This window comes from Schistosoma haematobium, chromosome 7 (assembly GCF_000699445.3).
Source record: "Schistosoma haematobium chromosome 7, whole genome shotgun sequence".
Taxonomy (NCBI): Eukaryota; Metazoa; Platyhelminthes; class Trematoda; order Strigeidida; family Schistosomatidae; genus Schistosoma; species Schistosoma haematobium.
In genome coordinates, this window is record NC_067202.1 from 1,248,631 (window position 1) to 1,270,994 (window position 22,364).

A 22,364-nucleotide genomic window follows, 5' to 3' on the forward strand; every position below is an offset into this window, starting at 1 on the left:
TTTTTCAGGAAATTAACAACACAAAGTGCGAGTGGAATATGCATTTATTAACGCTGATATAAGGTTTCCGTCTGGATGAGAAACTACTACCATCTGTTCTACTGTTCATACCCTACCTTCGCTTTACTTTTACTTTGGTCTTGCAACACAAATGTCTTAGCTTTCTTTCTTATGTATGACACAGTTCTGTCTCGTAATTCATGAGTATATGCTGTCTCACCATTTTCAGATTGCTCAGAGAATTATGAACATTGTCAGTCGTATAAGTCTATTTTCACCGAAACACCTGGAAAATGATCATTCGAATTAGTCAACAAATCAGTAAAACAACGAAATAAAATAGCATTATATCAATTTGTGAAGTTCTAGTTTATAATATGTTATGTCTAAAAAGAGGTAAATGTTCGAAACAAGAAAATGTTGAACATTGTTTTATTGATATCATTTAATCACTTTTTTTTTAATGTTATCAGACAACTCTGTCGTCATAGTGAGCTTCTAGTGAACATTTGATTATCAACATACCGGAGTTCAAATGTCTGACGACGAAGCTGAAGAAATCGAAGAGGAGGAGGGAGTGTATTTAGGAGTAAGTTCACTATTTTTGAGGCGTAAACAAATATTAGGAATATGAAGGAGGGCGGAATGAGCGTGATGAACGTCATGGCTACGGTAAAGCGATACTTCCGAATGGAGATACATATGAAGGAATGTATGAAAACGGGAAAAGAAATGGATCGGGAGTGTATAGGTATTTTTTATTTCAAATATAAGGTTCAAAGATTCAAAAATGGTGCACGTTATGATGGGACGTACGAGGATAACAAAAGACAAGGCCAAGGAACATTCTATTACCCCGATGGTTCGACTTACGAAGGTTTGTAGCAGTTAAAAATGCCTTAGTTTCTATCTAGGGAACTGGAGCGAAGGCTTGCGATATGGCCAAGGGAAGTATACATATATTAATGGCGATACTTATGAAGGGGAATGGAGAGATCATTTGAGACATGGCAGAGGTACATACACATTCGCCTCAACTAAACTACAATATATTGGAAACTGGAAAGCTGGTAAAATGGACGGTCATGGAGAATTAGTTCATCCTCATCACCGATTTATTGGGACTTGGAAAGATGGAATGGTAATGGATATATTGCCACATGTCAGCAATTTTCTCTCCACATATATGTTATTACCTAAGATACGAAACCTTATAGCTATTAAAAGCCTAGGAATTTTTTGTTGGAGACTAAATCACTTTTTGTTTTGGTTGTAAACCGTGGATCATAATCACCGCTGACTGTTACGTACCAATACTAAAAGACATAAGTCGTGTTTATACTTGCATTTCTTCATCCACCCAACAAATAGATGTTTCAGAAATTCTTACTTTTCATGGTTTGTCGGTAGTGAGAAAGTACAGATCGGACGGCTTAAATAAGAACACTATCTGGATAGTGTTCTGTCACTGTCGTGTCCACTGAATGCTCATCTGCGTTGTGGTTGGAACTAAGCACCAAATCCGATGATGCTTAGTGAAAACCCGAAACTGGTGACGAGAATTCATTTGAATCAAAAGCGAAATCAAATTATGTATTAATATACCATTTTTAGAGCTTATTTAAAATCACATCAACACTCAGATCTGGATGAATCGAACTAAGTAGTATTCAACACCAGTTGATCAGCAACTTGCTGCGTGAATACATTTACAACTATGAGTCCATAACTGACAGTTATAACCAATAAACTAAGCTATAAAATTCTCCCTCACACTTGATTACATATAATTAACGATTGGAAGAAGACAATTTCATATGTTACTCTCAATCTCATCGATTAAGTCACTGCTCCTATACCAGAAATCCGATGAAATTTCTAAACAAGAATATTTCAGTGTGGTTGCTTATATCTGACCACAAATACTTTATAGCAAATTAGTTTTGTTTTAGTGAGTGATACAGTGCAAATTGTATATCAGCGTTTTATTTATCTTTATTTATTGGTTTCGTACACCAACAGAAACACTTGAATTAATAGAAAAACTTGATAACTTTAAAGTGTTTAACGATTACTTGGCTGATTAAAAAAGGAGAAGAATGTCCATCCAACATACACTTTACTAGAAAAAAACATTACGTTGAAATTTAAAAGCGTTGCGTTTCATTTGTTGGAACTTTACTGACACATAGTTAGAAAATGCGATTGAAACAACTTGTGATCTGTCACTTAGCAGTATACAAAACAAAAATATCTACAAATAGTTTCTGTAAATATTTTTGAATAAACCAATATTTTATTACTTCGTAGTCATTAAATCTATATGAATTCCATTTATTTTGATTTAGGTTATTGGTAAGGGTAGATATATTTTTCAAAATTCAAGCTGTCAGCAAATGGGTGAATATTTAACCACCTCAGCAGTAAGTCAAATATCGCTTTGACATAAAATACTATTAACATTACCAACATAGTACATTAATTGTTTTATTATACGTTTATTGAAATGTATTCCTACACAAAGCTTGAAGTGGGTAGATTGTTGATTTTTTGATTCTTAGTTACTCAGTAGACAGTAATCATAAAACCCCTTAATGAAGTTGAACTAAAGCTTCCACAAAATGTTTTTTATACTTATGACTGATTTCATCTGATGAAGTGTAGAGTAATGTTCATTCCAACTTTTTAATTATACTTTAACAGTCAGTGGAAATATAAGACAATGTTCTTATATGCAATCTTTCTTTTATATATTACTACCACTTAATTAATTAGTTCTATATATCCGATGTTCATTTTGCTGTGCTAATGAGGTATGTCAACTTGGGCCGATGCATATATGTACCTGGTTCAACGTTGTAGCTGACTTACTGACTGTACAATAGGCTAGTTAGATTATAACATATTTCCAGTATTACTACTGCTTAACTCATGCACATGTAGGACACCAAAATACTTATAGTTTTCAAAAAACTAATGTATTACTATTCACTACGTAGATTAAGATATTATGATGTGCTTATTTAAATACATTAGTCTGAGAAAAGTGCAAATCTTCATTAGAACACTGTATAACACAACCAAAAGGTTTTGATAGAGAAACCGAGTCATAGACGTGTCTTTTTGTTTAGTACGAAAAACTAGATACAGAGCTTTCTGTGGATTACTATGGGCTTATATTACCTTTTGTGTGGAGTTTTATAAGGTGTAATTTCTATTCAATACATTTTCCCTTCACGTTCAGTTATATATATATCAGTCAATTAACTATCAAACAATAACATTCCGATAACAGATTCTCGCAAATAAATTTTTCCAAGATTATCATTAATAATAATATGTCCTCTTTCAAACACAATTTCTAGCTGAGTGATGATAAAGTAGAAGAAGAAGAAAGTAAAACAATTCCTCGATGGAAGGCAACAATGATTGAACCATTGAGTGAAGAGGCAAAACATTCCCTAACAAATCTAAAAGGAACAGGTACTTATCATTTGAAAGCGATCTTATAACAATGTTTATTAAGTCACATAGAATAGTAATCATATTAATACGATTACCTATAATGATATTTAATAATAGCCAACGATTAAACTGGCACATGAACACTTAATCTGTTTGGCTCCGTATAACTTTAATTGTCCCTACTGAACTAGAATAGAGTATAAAAGCTTATCATTTCAAGCAATGGAGCGTTCTCAAATAAACTACTTGGTTGTAAATGGAAGCTCTTCAATAAATGGATTCTGAACACCAGGATAACACTAACCTTTGGTTACAAATTACACTATAAAATTAATAGTGAATGCATATGTATGACAGGATTACACATCTACAATAGATTGATCAATGAGTAGTGACCAATATTATGCGGATCTAGTCTTCAGTGCGCAGAGGATCTTACTGATCAAGTTTCAGTATGGATTTAAAACCCAGAGGTGGCATCATTTCTTTCAAGATGACAGATACGCCTTATTAATGAGCTCATAATAACAGAAAATCTAGACCCACGGTTTCCTGTTGAATGCTACCAATAGCCTAATGTGCCCATTTATAGAAAGTCTCTGTAATTAAAATTAGAAGTACAAACCACTGGACATCACCGAATCAAAAGTTTGTGGTCGCTTTGAGATCTTAATTCCTAGAGGATAAGTGGAAATATTTCAGAAACCCTATACTAGAGCCCGATAGTTATCCAGTGCTCCTTGGTCTCCCAAGGTACGATTACTTAGGTTAAACCACGACAATAAGATCTGGAATTTGTATAATCATCAAAATTGAGAGATATGGAGCACTCGTAAAACTTCTGGTATTTCCATTTTTTGAAATCGAATAATTTTGCATTGGAATAATGTGAACTGATTCATTCTGCGTAACAAATTCCAAAATGGTCGTTGACTATTCAAAATAAAGAAAATGAATGTGTTATGATGCTTTCATTGTTTAAATAAGGTAGCATAGTTACTGGAATTTGTTTTGACATAGCTATAAGCTTTCATTAACTGAATTAGCCAGAGTATGTGTAGTTTAATCGAAATTTCACATTTACACCACTAGATAGTGAGTCATTGGTTTAAAGGTTAGGTACTCGCAATCGAGGTCGAATGTTCTCAACTTGATCGTGGATATGCACTATCTAGAAGTCCTGAATCAAGATATAACAGCTCTCCAGTGTTTTTTGGCTTTCAATGATGGCGTAGTTAAGATAAGTTCATGATTTAACCTTTAAAAATTTTATTGAATAATTTTCAATTATTTATAGATTGATGTTCTTCTTAACTATTCTCTTTTTTCATGTAAAGCTTCCGAAGGAAAACCAACACAAGAAACATCTGAAGAGGACAAAGTTAAAGTGAAGCAAACAGATGATGATGGTGACAACGACAATCAAACAGAACCCAATGGTGATAATGATATCGACCGATCTGAACATGGTGAAGTCGATCAACAAGATGTGATTCGAACAGACGATTCTAAAGATGATGATGACATCACTGAAAATAAATCAACTGTGGAAAATGAAGTACCAAAACCTCAAGGTACGGTAGAAGAAGAACAGGAAGATGAGGATGATGATGAAGGTGATGACGACAATACAGAAGTATAATAAGAACTACTGATGTCTTTCTCTATGATAATATACATGATGAATGATTTTGAATAAAAGGCTTCCCTTATCCTTTCTTGTTTTTGTTTTTTCAGGCTATAGGTATTACATAAAATTCAAAGATTATAGAACTATACAGGTCTAAAGTGATTTTTATAAAACCAGATGAACTAGCTTTAGAAAAACCATCATACTAATGAGTGTATTCATGTATACGTTAGTCATCTAATATGTTCATTTCTTAGACTATCAGTTCAACTTGTAGCTGAATGATGATGGATTAAAACTGTTCAATTACAGAAAATGTATGGTTGAATACATTGTAGATACTTTTTATTTGAACTAGATAATCTGTTTATGACGCTGATGTGTGCTACTGAAATCGATAGATATAAGTAGTATGTAATATTAAACAAAAATGAAATGTCTAGAGGCAGAAGGTTAAAAAGATCGAAGAGAAGAGAACGAGAACAGAAAGTGATTAGTGTGGAAACGAAGTAACAATCATGTCTGAGACGATTGAATGATGTTTTGCAAGTGAAGTACACTTAACTGTATGGTTCTCAGATGTTACTAAGATGTTCTGCAATATTGTGTTGGAATACATTCGATTGTTCCTACTTGTGTGTTCTCGTTCACTAAAAAGCTTCTGCAAATGTTCGGATTGCTATAGAAATACACATGTCACTAATCCTCGTGCAAAATCATCGGCTTAATCCGCGTTGAGTGAATAACGGAAGTAAATAAGTCAAATACGAGAATGGATTACGAATACCTATATTTCTATACAATCGTTGATCCAGACAAACAAGTGGAGAAACGAAGTGAAGAGGAGAGAGTGAAGCAAAGTGGCACGCAGCGGAGAAGATATGTGAACCAACTCTTTATAGTTAAGCGTTAATCAATAATTATAGTCACACAAAAATAAGTTAGAGATATGTGATGAATAGGATAAGAAGTGTGAACACAGATATGGTCCGATGAAAACAGTCAAGATTGATAAGTGAATAAGTGACAAGGTAAAAATGTTACTCAAGAAGAATGAATTAATTGGCTTGTTCGGAAGCCAAAATAAGCTATGTGGACTTTACATAGTAACCGACACTACAATGTGTATTGATTGTAGTCTTCATTGTGCTTACATTTACATCAATACATAATTTTCAAGATATCCTAATCGAATCCAGTAAATATTACTGATATCATAAATCTACCTAAGTTAGGGATCCATGGAAGACTTTTGAGCTTAGATACTTACTTGCTTACTCCTGTTATAGATCGGGGAGAAGCATAGGCCACTCATCAGCATTCTCCATCCAACTCTGTACTGGGCAGTCCTTTCAAGTTAGTTTCAATTGCTATTCATCCATTTCATGTCTGCTTCCGATTCTGAGTGCAGTATTTTTTCAGCCCTCTTTTTTTCCATTTCCCTTAAAAGTTCCAAGTTAGTGGTTGCCTCGTGATTCGGTTTGACGATTTCCGTAATGCCTGTCCGATTCACACTTAGCGTGTTCCCTAATTTCCTCATCATCTAAAAATTGATGTATTCTTTCCCACAGTAGGCTGTTGCTGGTGGTATCCAGCCGACGGATATTGAGTATCTTGTGTGGACAATTATTTATAAATACTTGTACATTTTTGATGATGGTTGTGGTAGTTCTCGAAGTTTCTGCTGCGTATAACAGAACTGTCTTGTCTATCGTATTGGAGATTTTGACTGTGATATTGATTGACAGTTGTTTTGAGTTCCATATGTTCTTCAATTGTGACGATGCCGTCCTTACTTTGCAAATCCTTGCCTTCACATCTCCCTCAGATTCTCCTTGTTAATTGATGATGCTAGCCAGGTACATGAAAGTTCCGACTTCTCCCAGAGATTCTCCATCAAGTATGATTGGGTTGGCGTCCTCCGTGAAGACTGGAGAGTATTGAACAGATGTTTTATCCCGGTTTGAGATTTTTCAATGGCATACATTTATGGTCCAGATGGCGATAGAATTTGGGATCTCTAATTCTCGTGGTGAGAGTTTTGCATCTAAATCATTGGAATTTATGTCATAATTTAATCAATTTGCAGTATCGCGCTAACATCTTCCATTGCTTTTCAGTCGGGAACTATCTTACATCCAACGCAGTTGAGCTCGAATGTTCACATTTTATCGTGAATGCGTATTAGTATAAACAAAACAGCTGTCCAGTGCTTCTTGATTTTAAGTAAATGTTCAACTTATATCAGTTTGTGATATCAATAACACAGGGGATTTCACTTCACTCCTACCTGGAGTTTGTGCTAATGATTTCGTTCAGAAGAACTATGAAAGCTCCAAGATCAAAACATTCAGCTCAGAGAACAAAACTTCATCATAACCATTCATTTGAGCTACAAATCTTCTCCACGGAAACACTGTAGTAGTTGTTCATGTTTTCCATTATTATTTTATCTATTCTTTGACAAATACATTGGAAGGAATGGAAGAATAGTTGCAGTAAATGAATCAATAAAAATACGTCTCATTGTTAATATTAGGAATTGAATATCGATCATGAAATTTCTTCCATTGGATAAGCTAAGGAATGAGTAGCTTAGTAGATAACGAGTTTTGTTTTTTGGAAAGAAAGATACTAAGTTCGAATCCTGTAGTGAGCTAAGACTCTAGGATGCAAACACATCCATCTGACGGATCCGAAAACAACCGAAATGGGTATCCAGAATATCACTGCTAGCTAATATTCATACTTATATTTATAAAATATGTTTGGGATCATTGTAGTGAATAAGAAACACAAATGAGGATAACCAAATATCTCAATGTGTGAACCATACAGTAAATAGTTCATTCTGTAAAATGTCAATCCATTGTCTCATACTTCATTGTTCCTTTATTTCTATACCAACCATTGTTTGTTCACGTTCTCATTCGCTTCGATCTTCTTAAACTTCCATCGCCAGGCATTTCACTTTCAATTGATGATGATATATACTACTTAGATTTATCGATATCAGTAGCATACACCGACCATAATCTTATCACATGGTTTCACATATTACTCTTACATCAATCAAATTTCTCTCAGTAAAGTATGTGGAAATAAAAGAACACAAGATAAACATATGACATAATAAGTTGGTGTAATACATGAACTTGTATATACGTGCCTAAGTACATACACTTACACACACACACACACACACACACAAACACACAAACACACACACTTGTACATACCTATAATGCAGAAAATTTGTAAGCACACCCAAATATGTAAAACAAAGTTGTGGGTTTTTTTCTTCTTCTTTTTATTGTCAAATCATTTATGACTACTCGGAAACACACATGCACACACACACACACCAGAAAGGAGCTTCGTCTATTTGAGAACAACAAAATGACCCTCCTCAAATTTATTGATTGATCTGATTTATCCATGCACAATAGTATTTATTGTATATTGATACATATCTATGTATATATATATATATACTAATCATAGTATAAGAGTAAAACAAGTAGTGTAACAATTTTCAATTGTTTCTATGGTAAGTTGATAAAAAACTTATTCGATGAAATCTATTCAATGTTATATGAAATAAGCATCATTGTAGCTTATTGATAAATATGTCTTGTTTGTATCTTCCCAAATGATACTTAGGATTGTCATTGATCCGTCTCTTATTGATAATATTGTGTATACTGGTAGGCATTTTGTATCTTTGCTTATGATGTTTGTGATGAAAGATAATGTCGATGTAATACGCAAAGGATGCACATATATCAATAAGAAACTGATCAATTGCAATAGTAAACATCAATTGGGGAAGATTCAAGTAAAACAGCACCAAGTGAATTTAAACTTCATCCTATTACACAAGCAAGTGGCTATCAGGAAGCCCCTGTAGCTAAGTGAATAATGTGATGGGATTTGAAGGTACAAAAGGTACTGGGTTCAAGTCGCAGAGTGAATATCAACTCTAAGTGACGAGTCCTGAATAGGACAAAACATGCCTCCTGGATTCCACTGCTAGCCACTGTTCATCTTTGCTTATAATTCAATTGTTCATTTAGTCAATATATATTACTTAAAATATCAAGATTCTATACATGAGGTCTTTTCCTATTAGTTATGAGTCTGATGAGTGTTAGGATCTATTTGTTGACTAATACTATAGGTGAAATGATAATTTATGGACAACTTTTGAGCAAAGCTAAAGTGATCTTGAGAATACCCACCTATTTATTAAGGTTTAAATGACGGTTATAAATTAGTATGAAGACTTAGAATTATGATTAAGGTTGAGAACTGGATTTAGGGTTTTCATCATGAACTGACATCAGTTATGATGCTAAAACTCTATTTAGCCAAATGAATAAGTGAATTTTGCGCCAAAATCCGAGACCTGTTATCCTAAATCTGATTGATTCATCCATATATTATAGTCTCAACATACCATACATATATTTTGACCTATTGACCGTTATCATATAGTTCTTAGGCTGTGCTCAGTTGAATAAGTACACTCTCCATTATCCCCAGTCACATTTGGCTAAATCATGTACAAATGTTGTTTCCTATTTTATGGTACAATGTGGTCTCCTTGGTTGATGTATATAAACCCAGTATAGCTGAAATACGTGATTTATATCACGGAGGCTGAGATTGATGTTCTGGACTCAAACTGGCAGGGCTAGGGGAGGGAAGCAGGACCGATAAGGACTTCAGATTGCTTGTAGGGATTTTGTACATCATTGGTCCGATCAATAAGAAAAAAAGCCACAAGTTACAATATAAGGAGACCCAGAATCTTTTATCGAAAAAAACCCAAAGGGACTCCGAACACACTGAGAAACATTTTATCCGATTAACACTTAACAGAAGATTCTCGAAAACATCTAGAAAGTAAAGAGTCATGTGTCATATCTATCCTTCTATTATATTTGAAATGGTTCCAGAATTTTCCAGAAGCCCAAATCCATCTGAAATGCTATAACTGCTCTTGATTTTCTACACATATACTAACCTTGAGTTAAAGTGTTCTTTCCATATTTCGCACCTTTCATCTCACATTTCAATTGTATGGATTTAACCTGGGGGGGGTTACTAGAAGAGCTAAGAAAACTGAATCAAGCGTTCCGTCAGTAGATTTATCACAGTCAATCTAATAGAATCATGTGAACTAATCAACGGTTTCATTTTATCAGAAAGGGCTTTGTGGAGATTTTAGAAGTTTCACTGGTTGAGATCATGAGTCAATTGAAGCTAGACCACCATGGGAAATCTGGAAGCACTGGATGGCCGTTTCGTCCTAGTATGGGACTCCCCAGCGGTGCGCATCCATGATCCTGCGCCCCACAAGGTTCGAACCCAGAGCCTATCAGTCTCGCGCCAGGCGAGACCACTGAGCCGGCATCAAACGGTGTTAATGTCTAACTTCATTTTATTCGTTGTAAAGTATCATACAATAAGTGATTTACGTTTTATAATATAATAACAGTATATCATCAACACATAACTTCAACTGTAGCTCTTCTAGAATTACTGCCGGTCCCAAACCCGGGTAAAGGAAAGAGGTTGGGCATGGGGTCGGTAACTTTATCCTGTAAAAGAAACTTGCTGCTAAGAGATGCACGTCAACCAGATTAAACAAATTAAGTAAGTAAGTATCAATAACACATTGCAATAACTTCTATATTATGTAACACCCAAATGAAGCCAAAACGGAACAACATTTTCTTCCACTCAATGTTCATTTGAAAATAGTTAAAATTATGATACTTTTATTTAAATTCGACTATTGAAAAACGGGATCGTGGAGGCGAATTGCCATTGAGGAATCTCACAATAGGACGAAACGGTCATCCAGTACTTCCAGGTTTTCCATGGTGATCTAACTTTAATTGGTTCATGATATCAACTAATGAAAAAAAATTTTTTCATTTATTTTAGATAAATGAAAACTGTACAAAAACACAATTATTCATTAACGCCGAAACATGATTTGTGTCAAGAAAGTTTCTTTGGGAAAAATGTAAGTTTTATAATCACTTACTTACTGACTTACCTACCCTTCTTACCCTTCATGGAGGAGCATAGGCTACTTACCAACATTCTTCATCCAACTTTGTTCTAAGTAATCCTTTTTCAGTTATTTCCAGTTGCTAAGTTGTCCTTCCGGTATCCAACATTAGCCGGACGTTCCATATTTCTCTGGTTGTTAGAAGGAGCGCTGGCCTGGTGACTTTTGAAGAATCTTGGATTTCATCATGATACATTATAATCCGTCATTCAACTCCTAGGGGCAGAGTTTGAATGGTTTAATTTTTTTATTCTATTTAGCATTATTTTAGCAAAGTTGTTTTCTATGGGGTGAGATTATTGACCCCATACCCAATTCTTCATCTTTACTCGGGCTTTGGACCAACAGTAGCCCTTAGTAGAGCCACAGGTGGAGTTAAATCTAATACATCAAAGCCTTATTGAGAAGTTTAATGTATATTTTTCATATAAGTAATCCACTGAATATTTCTTGGTTAGAAATAATCAATAAGAGTCTAATTAGAGTATTGTCTTTTGATGACATTAGACAAGTGGTTATCATCTTAGTAACCATAGTTACTTTAAAAGTGGATGAATCAACTTAGCGAACATTGACTTTCAATGTTACAACAGAAGAGTGAATCATGTTATATACATTCTTTCTTATTTATATAACAGAACTGTTTGTTATTAGAATGAAGGTTTGTTGGGATTTTAGTGATTTGAATAGCTGAATTCATGAGTCAGTCTAAACTAGAACACCAATAAAAACCTGAAAGCATTCGATGGTTGTTTTGTCATAGTATGGGACTCCTCATCAGCGCGCATCCACGATCAGACAATAGGTGAATGTTTGCGTATGATCATGGATTGGTTGAAGTTAGACAATTACACCGTTCGATGCCGTTTCAGTGAACTGGAGGTTAAGCGTTCGCGCGCGAGACCGAAATTCCTCGGTTAAAGTTCTTTCGGCGTGGGGTCGTGAATATGCATTACCGAGTAGTTCCATACTGGGACGAAACGGTCGTCCAGTGATTTCAGGCTTTCAGTGGTGGTCTAGAGAACTATTTGTATCTAATCTAAATTCTTATTATTGATGAGCCCCATAAAGGGACGAAATAACTGTCCAATGGTTATCCGGACGAATTCATTTCATAGCGTAGTAACTTCGCATGAGACTCTCATCTTAAGAATATTAATTAAATCTGAGAAGGATTATTAAAATTTATTGTGAGAGTCCTCCTGGAGCCCTACTTGAGCTGCTGTCGGTCCCAAGCTCGGATAAAGGAGGAGGGTTGAGCATGGAGTTAGCGACCCCATCCCGTAGGAAAATAACCCGCTAACAAAACGCTAACCAGAAAAAAATTATTCAAACCTTTTAAACTCTGCCCTGAGAGTCAGGTCTTCATTTAGAAGAGTTATGACGCCTCACGGTGAATGCCCAGTTCCTTTGGAAGTCACGAGTCTGATGCCTTTTCTAACAACCAGAGCAACCATCAATTTAGGTACATGGAATGCTCGTACAATGTGAGAGACCGGGAGAGTCTTCCAAATTGTTGCAGAAATGAGGAGATACAACCTGGAGGTGCTCGGAGCCAGTGAAACACATTGGACGCAAGTTGGACAACAACGGCTAGCTTCAAAAGAGCTTCTGTTATACTTCGGCCATGAAGAAGAAAATGCACCACATACACAAGGAGTTGCATTAATGCTATCAAAACAAGTAAAAAAATGCACTTATAGGATGGGAATCTCATGGACCAAGGGTCATCAAAGCCTCCTTCAAAACAAACAAAGAAGGCATTACAATGAACATCGTGCAATGCTATGCGCCTACTAACGATTACAATGAAGACGTTAAAGACCAATTCTACGATAGGCTGCAGTCAATCGTCGTGAAGTGCCGAACAAAGGACTTGACCATTGTGATGGAAGACCTAAATGTCAAGGTTGGAATGGACAACACCGGATATGAAGACATCATGGGACGACTTGGCGTAGGAGAAACGAACGAAACTGGTAAGAGATTTGCGAACCTATGTGGCTTCAATAATTCAAGAAATTGTGTAAGTTAGAGTTTAATCATAACAGGAAAAAAGACAGTTATCACTGACTGAAATGAATGAAGGTTGTGCAATACAGTAAATTGATTTAATTGTGAACTATGTGAATCAAGTCCATTGATTTTAGTTAACCTCTCTCCATAAAAGTCCTGAAATGCAACCGTTTTATCTCTTATGAGGTTAAAAGTGCCTACAAGTCCTTATACACAATCTTTCTTCTGTATATTACTACCATTGAAGTAACTACTTCTTTGAACTTGGTGATCATCTTGTTGTTCTAATGAGGTGTGGAAACTTCGGACCGATGTATATATGTGATTGATCCTACGTTATAGCTAACTGATTGACTGACTGTTTCCTGAGTTCACATATTTGATCGGCAAAACTCGTTTGATGATCCAAGTTGTCTTGAAATTAAGATAAACATTCCTTACAAATCATTAATCTTGGAGTTCGTTATAGAAGTTTGAATGTTGGAACAGATGTTATTATCAATGATACGAACACTTACCACTGACAGATTTTAGGGTAAATGTCTTCGATCTATGTCATGCTCAAATCTAATCTAAAGTTAAAATGTAATACTGTTAAACTGACGAAATATCTTCAGTTATCCATACATTAAATATATATAAATTCGTTGAAGTTGAACTTGTAAATCATCGGTTGCTGGTTCAAGTAGTCTAGAGTTTAAATAAACAACCAGTGAAATTAGAAGACACGAGAGAATTGTTTTGTTTTTCAGTCACAGAACTTGTTAATAGTGAACATTGATGACTTCAAAGAAGTTCTTAGTAGGAGGATCCAAAGGTCCTCATTGAGCTACACTCCCTCAATAGGGTCATGAATGACCATTGCTGACGAATCTTGTACTGTAGTGATCGGGAACATAAGTGGGGACATCCAAGTGTATTTGAACACAATATTACATAACATCTTAGTAAAATCTGACAACCATACAGTAATTACTTCATTTGCCAAATGTTAATCGATCATCTCAGACTTCATTGTTCCTTCATTTCCACACTAATCATTCTCTGTTCTCGTTCTCGTCCTCGTTCTCGTCCTCGTTCTCGTTCTCGTTCTCGTTCTGTTCTCTTCAATCTTAACCTCCGGACATTCCAATATCGATTAATGATATATACTACTTATATCTATCAATATCAGTAGCACACCAAAATACTACGACAAAATAACTATCATATACTTTCAATTAAGCTTTATACATAAATATAGACCATAAACTATAAAAATCTATGATTGTTTTACATTTTAGATCACTGATCCATATCGTTGGTTAGAACAACATTACTCTCATAGAACTCATCAATTTATTTCATATCAAATGAAACAAACACAACAGTTTTTATCATGTTGTCCATATCAGGAAGATTTCAGAAATTAGTAAGTTATTTATTGTAAACAAAGAGAAATCATGGATTAGTTGAAGTTAGACATGAACATCATTGAATACCGGCTAGCTCAATGGTCTAGAGGTTAAGTGTGTTCGTGTACGAGACCTATAGTTATTGGGTTTGAATCATGGATATGAACTGTCACTGAAGAATTTCACAATGGAATGAAACGGCCGTCCAATACTTCTAGGTTTTTCATTATAGTCTAGCTTTAATTGATTCATGATTTCAACTATTGAAATTACTATAATATCCACAAAAATCTCTCTCTGATACTAATCAGCATATGCTCACTAGTGACTGGCTTCAAGAGTTATTTCTTGGAGTTCTAGTGTGAAGTAATGACCAGTGGAGTTCAATCGGATCTGTTGTGAGATAGTAACCCACTGAAGACAATGGTGAATGTGTCGCTGGATTTCGTAGATTAGTTGATGTTAGAAATTAACACCATTGGTTACCAGTCAGCTCAGTGATCTAGATGTTAAGCGTTCGCTAGTGAAACCGATAGGTCCTTGGTTAGAATCTTCCGAGATGGGATCGTGGATATGCACTGCCACTGAAGAATCCCATACTAGAACAAAACGCCCATCCATTGCTTCCAGATTTTCCATGATAGTCTAACTTCAGTTGATTCATGATCTCAACGATTTGAAAGATAAATCAATCAAATGTTTTTCTTTTTCTCTTTCTTTTCTTTTCTTTCTTTCTAGTTTACAGTCATTATGTAATTTTGATTGGTACAGCTATTCATTAATTCGTGGTGCTAACTACTTTTATTGCTTTAAACCGTTACATTTGAAAACGATGTAAGTTTATCATTATGTATATCTATCTATCTATCTAATGAATCTATTCTAGTGTATTAGAGGTTATACAATATAGAATGAAATGTCCACAGGTTATATTAGATCCAACATGTATTGGATTAGAACAATTAGAAAGGATTATGGCATTCAATATATCAGATTGTGGTACATATTTATGTTATGAAATATGGAATCATCATAATGATCAATATAAATTGTATGTAAGTTTGTATTTTGATTCTTTTGCAATACAACTTTACCTGTAACACTTCGATAGTTACTGCTTGTTCCGAGACCTGAATAAAGAAGGAAGGTTGGATATGGGATTAGTGATCTTATATCCTGTAGAAAATTAACTCATGGACAAAAAAAGCGATAACCAGAATAATATAATTTAAACCATTTGATGGAGTTTCGTTCCCTGAGCTGGATGGTTTGGTCGTGGAGCTTTCATCGTTCTTCTGAACGACATCATCAGCACATCATCAGCGAACAACACTAAATCGGACAAAGCGGACGCTCCCTTCACCTTCGCCTACATGAACATCAGTTAGTAGTCAAACTCCATGATGCTTCCACACTGATATCAATACACGTGGACAACTGCGGACACTCATTCGATTGGAAAAATGTGGAAATCTTGAACAGAGGAAATTCCAAAAAAAACCAGAGAATTTTTAGAAGCCTGGCACTCAGGTCAATCAGCAATTAACAAGCACATCGAAATCGATCCAATTTATCAACCAGTCAAGAAAATTATGCACAAATATAGGAACAAAAATGAAACCAATGGGGGACACAACCAAAACAATGAAGTAAACAATGATAAATTTAAGGTCAATAAGGACCAATCAACATCAAGGTGCACAGAACAAGCTGTGAAACACATATGGAGAAATTCGAACACTTCACTTCTATCTGAAGTTTGTGCTGATGATGTCGTTCAGAAGAACGATGAAAGCTTCACGAGTAAACCATCCAGATCAGAGAACAAAACTCCATCAAAATCATCCACCTGAGCTACAAATCTTCTCCACCAATTCAAACCACTTGAACTTTGCCCTGGGAGTTAGAAGGTGTTCATTTAGAGGAGTTATGACGCCTCATGGTGAATATCGAGTTCTTTCGGTAGTCATGAGGCTAATGCCCCTTCTAACAACCAGAGTAATAATTTTGATAGGTACAGGTAGATGGTCTATTCTCTTCCACGAGAAGTGACAGGCGTAAGTAGCTAAGTATTTGTAATAAGGAAAGATGGATAGTGGTTAGCAGTGGAATCCAGGTTGAATGTTTCGTCCTATTTGGCATTCGTCATCTGGATGTACTTGCATCACAGAGTTGATGTTCACTATAGGACTCAAACCCAGTAACATTCGCTCGAGACGCCATTGCGTTATTCACTTAGCTACTGAGTCCTGATAGGCACTAGCTTGTACAATAGAATGAAGTTTAAATTCACTCGGTATTGTTTACTTGAATCTTCCCATTGACGTTTATGACTGCAATTGATCTATCTGTTATTGGCATCGAATGCTGACTGCCTCGATACTGTCTCACATCACAAACTTTATAGTCACAATGAATAGTGACTAGGAGTGGAACACAGGACTCACGTTTTGTCCTTATATGATAATCTCATTTGAATACCACTGGTAACCAGAAACGTGTAAAATCTTCCCCACTCCTCCGTGTACCTATGACTTCACTATCTATAAAATCCAGGATTTTCAGGTTTCAATGTAAACGTTTAACCATTGGATCAATTGAATCACTGTTCAGTGATATAAGTTCATGGAATGAAAGCGTTTTTATCGATTTCTTTCAAACGTTAAACAATGACAGTGATCAGTAACATCATTGATTAAAAATGAATGATTCGAGTATTGAATCTCATCGGAGCATTATTCCCCTCAATATTATTTTAATGAAAAATCTCTTCTTCGTTATTATTCACCATTTGATATCATTTTATTATCTCTAACATTTATCCAGCAACGTTTGTATTCTATATAGTTATGCTAACTGGCACTCATCAATAAAGTCACAGGCATTAATAGCAAAGATGGATAGTGGCTAACAGTAGAATCCAACACGCGCGTCTCATATTACTTGGGGTTGTAACCTCATCTTAGAGTTGATTTTCATCCCGGGACTTGAACCAAATAACGTTCGCTTCAAACACCATCGCATTATCCACTTAGCTACTGAGTCCTGATAGTTATTTTCTTGTGCAATGGGGTAAAGTTTAAATTCACTTGGTATTGTTTGTTTGAATCTTCTCTTTGGTGTTTAAGACTACAATTGATCAGTCTCATATTGGCATATGTGCATACTACGTGTATTGCTTCGATATTGTCTTAATTCATATGCATTATATGCAAAGATGAATGTTGGCTAGTAGTAGAGTCCAGGACGCACTTTTCGTCCTACTTCGGACTCGTCAGTTGAGTGTACCTGCATTACAGAGTTGATATTCACTTCTAGACTCAAACCCAATACCGTTCACTTCAAACTCTTTCGCATTATTCACTAACCTACATCTAGTACATCCAACTGATGAGTCACAAGTAGGACGAAACACGCATCGTGGATTCCAAAAGTGTTGTTTTTCAAATACTTTCTTATTCACTATTGTTTTTGTTTGTCTTTCTACTAACAGTTTAAGAATTTAAAAATGGATATTCAATTATCGGATTGTATTAAATTACCGAATAAAAGCTCTATGACATGGTCAAAAGATAATAAAGGTTTATATTATATTCATTGTATTCCATTACATTCAATGGAAGATCAAATGAATAATTTAATAGAAAATTATATTGTCTCTATAAATTATCATAAATTAGGTGAAATGAATCAAACTAATGATCTGGTTGTATGGAGTTGTGAAATGCCTGAAAAAAATTTAATGTAAGTAATGAATGATGTTCATGGTTATATATATATATATATATATATATATATGCGTATGTGGTTTGGTTTGCTTATAGTAAGGTTGTTTTCTATGGGATGGAGTTGCCGACCATATGGATAAGTCTTGTTAATTTGAACGCTTTATTCAGTTCCTAAGCTATTCTGGTAACTTGTAAGCTAGAAATTCGCAGCGACCTGGACACAACAGAGAAGAAGCAAAGTATGCGAGAAGTACTTTACTCCAAGCTTCAACTTGTGCAGAAAAACATGGGTATTTATAGATGTTAACACTTGTTAAATCAATATCATATTTTGGCCGATCCGCTAAAAGACATATTATGCTACTGACCAATAGTAGCACTCCAACTTGGTATTCTAGAAGGCTCCATCATGCTCTGATTCGCAAGGACTCCTCGGCTCATTTGGGGCCTCTGGAGGCTCCGTTGCAGTTCTCGGAAAGTCAATTCAACACCTCCCCCAAGTAAGATTTCTTTTTAAGATCTACTTGTAGCTTGACAACTGGGTTGCGACGGCGTCCCATTATTCTTGTTGTCTTCCTTGTCCGAGGCTTCTTTTCAGTGTCCTTGGGCATATGTAGCGTTGGTGTGTCCAAGATTAACTCTAACGGAAAATTCGGACGGCTATTTCGAGTTTGCATCGTTCTTTTGTCCTTATGGATTTGATTCGTATGTCGTATACATGTTCCAAAAGTTCCTCGGACTCTGTACAGAACTTTTCCCAATTTTCGTACAATTTTTCTCGGCTCCCATCGGTTCTGCCCGATGTAGGATTTAATGAAAGTTTCGTAGCTAACATTAAAGCTCCGGATATTTGGATTGTGACTATGCCCATCCACTAATTTGGATGGCGACATGGCGTTGAAAACAGTCCGAACATGGTTTCACCAGGAGATTTACCATCTGGAACATTTGGGTTCGGAGTGGTTCTGTAGGATGTTAAAACTTTTGTGATTACCTGTCCAGTTGTCTCTTCACCTCCTACTTTCAGCAATGTTCGTTTAAAGGTGTTCACAAAGCGTTCTGCTTGCCCGTTCGATTGCGGATGATAGGGTGGAGAACGAAGATGAGCCGACTCAACACAAATGTCCACAACTCCTCCTTTACGGGGGTTTGAGATTGCCAGTAGGCTTGGAAGAGGTTTAGGCAGAGGTGGAAAGTTCCACGTATCTGGGTAGCATCATTGATGAACGTGAAGATGTAAGGGCGAGGATTATCAAAGTAAGCACTCTATTCCTAAAATTGGAGAACATATGGGACTCAAAACAATTGTCAATCAATATCAAAGTCACAATCTTCAATGCGAACGTCAAGAAAGTTCTACTATACGTAGCTGTAACTTAGAGAACTATCACAAACATCATGAAAATTGTACAATTATTTATGAATAATTGTCTACACAAGATAGCAAGTGTCCGCTATTCGGATACAACTGGTAACAGACTTCTGTAGAATAGAACAAACCAGTTTCCAGCTGAAGAAGAAATTAGGGAAAGACGATGGAATTGGATAGAACATACATTACGCAAATTATCGAACTGCATCACGAATCCAGCGTTAATTTGGAATCTTGAAGGGAAACGAAAAAGGGGAAGGTCGAAGAACAAGCTTTGTTGAGAATCGGAATTAGACATGAAAAGGATGAATAGCAAGTGGAAAGAAGTGGAAAGTATTACCCATGACAGATTTGGATGGAGAATATTGGTGAGTGGTCTATGCTCTTCCACGACGGATAACAGGCGTGAACAGTAAGTAAATATGTACATATATAGAAGGAAACATTAATGTTTAAGGAGAATATCAATCACTTACAAATAGTGATAAGTCATACACTTTATTAAAAGTGAGACAAATATTGACCATAGAAATAATTGGTAATCATATATGATCTCAAATGTGATAAAGTTACAAATATAAACTATTGAATGATCAGCTTTTGATCTAAAAGTCAAGTACTGATCAACAGAAGTGAATAGTATGGAGTCGATCTTTGGTATGATAGTAGTTGAACACGACCTATATATTAACAGATTACATTATAATTGTAGTTAAACTGTTCCCTGACGATATATCGTTGTAATTTTATGAGAAAGCTTTATAATTGCAATGGTGTCAAAGATTTATCGGTGAGTCTATAATTTATGGATGATCTTCGAATGACGCCAAAGTGACCATATGAGTGGGCGAAACTCTAACTTATGGACGACCTTTGAACGAATCTCGTGTGACTTTGAGAAATATTAGCCGATCAGTAAACAGTCTGTATAGAGTAAAAATATATTATACAAAACCATGGAAATAAAGTGGATACACTTCTTATACGTGGTTCAAAAACTTGTCAAGGTTAGAAAGAGGTTCAGAGGTTCTAAAATCGTAATGCTTGCAGTAGAGGGAATCATCCATATGGCTACAGAATAGTCGGCCTATCGAGTCCTGATAAAGTCTCAAAAACTCTTTCAGCATCGACCATATAGCTTCAATATTGTTTATGTGCACTCTGATTGTTGAGTGCACAAAATGCTACTTGTGGATAACGACACGATGAACATAATCAAGCCTATGTAAGAGTCTGTACGCTCTCCAAACATCCATATATATATATTGTAGTGCCTGGCTGCAGCCGGTGTTACTGCTGCTTTTATCATCCAGCTCGCAATAACTGTCGTAATTTGCCTTAGTTAGGAATTATTTATGGGGTTTCCATCACGAACTGACATAAGCTATAATGCGAAAACCCTATTTAGCCAAATGGATGAAAGGTTTTCGCACTAAAATCCGAGATCTATTATCTTATACCTGATTGATTCGCCCACAAATGATAGTCTTGCCGTTTTATTTGTTATAGCAGCTCAATTATCACGTTTTGTACAAAATTCCCTGCGAACCGATCGTATGTTAGCATTAAACACTGAAGTTGGCACCGTAACCTTGAAATTTCTAAAACGCCTCTGATTGGCTTGTCCATACATTAGAGTCTCGCCTAGAAGTGTCCACCTAACAACTAGAACCAAGTGAGGATTAGAAACGCGAGTGAAGAATTAAAATGATGATTTACACCTGATGATTAGGGTTAAGAATTAGATTTAAAGTTTTCAACATGTACTGACATCCGTTAAAATGCCAAAACTCTATTTAATCAAATGGATGAATGGATTTCGCGCTAAAATTCAAGACCTGTTATCTTATACCTGATTAGTTTGTCCATAAATCATAGTCTCATCGACTTATCCTATTCACAAAAACACTAATAATTTAGTTGGTGAAACTTACAATAATTCCTAAATCTTGTAGCATTAGTCTGCAGATAGTGCTGTTGAGGACTCTTGTACTAGGACAAAACGATGATGTAATGCTTCCAGATTTTCAATAGTAGTCTAGCTTAAATCAACTCATGAATTCAACAGTTAAAAAATACTACTGTAGTGAACGAAAACATAAGTGAGGATAAGCAAATTTATTTGAATACTACATTACAGAATTTCTTGATATAATCTGAGAACCATACAGTAAACACTTCATCTGCAAAATGTCAATCATTCTGTGAGGACTCGAGGAAGCTCTAAGAAGCTCAGAAAGAGCCGATGATATTCCATCCAATCAACTTTTGAAAGAATATTCCAGTATCCTTACGTGTAGCTTCTCTATCGGACGGATGCTAGTAACTTCCTGTGTGCAGATTGGATAACTATAATGATGATTTCGTTTTTACTAAAAATTGCAAATACTTGACAGTTTTGTACCATAGTTGACACTGTTTGAAATAATATTCCTTTCATTTATCTCCTGTCTTCTCATTTGCGACTTGGGAGGGCTCTAGCCTTCAACTGCTCAAGTTATAAGCGGTGTATCAAGAATATAAGTTCTAGATATAACACAACCATCTCAGAGTTTATCGTTCTTTCGTTTCCACACAAATAATTATCTATTCTCCTTCTCTTTCCTTTGATCTTTTTAACCTTCTACCTCCAGACATTTCACTTTCGATTAATGTTACATACTACTTATATCTG

General features: G+C 35.6%; 2 protein-coding genes across 7 annotated transcripts in view; both read left to right on the forward strand.

Annotated features, from left to right (window-relative positions):
- Positions 1-456: 456 nt before the first annotated feature.
- Positions 457-5,179, forward strand: ACTR3_1 (Actin- protein 3). Of its 3 annotated transcripts, XM_051217771.1 has the most exons (7): positions 457-589; positions 627-751; positions 783-877; positions 915-1,141; positions 2,349-2,423; positions 3,366-3,483; positions 4,803-5,179. In XM_051217771.1, the coding sequence occupies exons 1-7, from the start codon at positions 536-538 to the stop codon at positions 5,105-5,107; spliced, it is 999 nt and encodes a 332-aa protein (XP_051064194.1). In that variant the 5' UTR covers positions 457-535; the 3' UTR covers positions 5,108-5,179. The 3 variants fall into 3 exon arrangements, with proteins under 3 accessions (XP_051064194.1, XP_051064195.1, XP_051064196.1); XM_051217773.1 differs by having other exon boundaries at positions 488-589; positions 627-877; XM_051217772.1 differs by lacking the exons at positions 915-1,141; positions 2,349-2,423; positions 3,366-3,483 and having other exon boundaries at positions 627-877.
- Positions 5,180-8,608: 3,429 nt separating this feature from the next.
- ACTR3_2 (Actin- protein 3) overlaps positions 8,609-22,364 on the forward strand; it is a gene marked incomplete at its 5' end in the record, with an annotated part of 59,339 nt that continues 45,583 nt past the window's right edge. Inside the window, 7 exons of one of the 4 annotated variants that reach the window (XM_051217774.1) lie at positions 8,614-8,645; positions 10,629-10,756; positions 11,051-11,132; positions 14,480-14,607; positions 15,329-15,424; positions 15,477-15,645; positions 18,084-18,334. In XM_051217774.1, the coding sequence (XP_051064198.1) occupies positions 11,055-11,132; positions 14,480-14,607; positions 15,329-15,424; positions 15,477-15,645; positions 18,084-18,334 (722 nt within the window). Of the gene's footprint in view, positions 8,646-10,628; positions 10,757-11,050; positions 11,133-14,479; positions 14,608-15,328; positions 15,425-15,476; positions 15,646-18,083; positions 18,335-22,364 lie in introns of those variants that run through there. The other 3 variants (XM_051217777.1, XM_051217775.1, XM_012940912.3) reach the window with 3 other exon arrangements.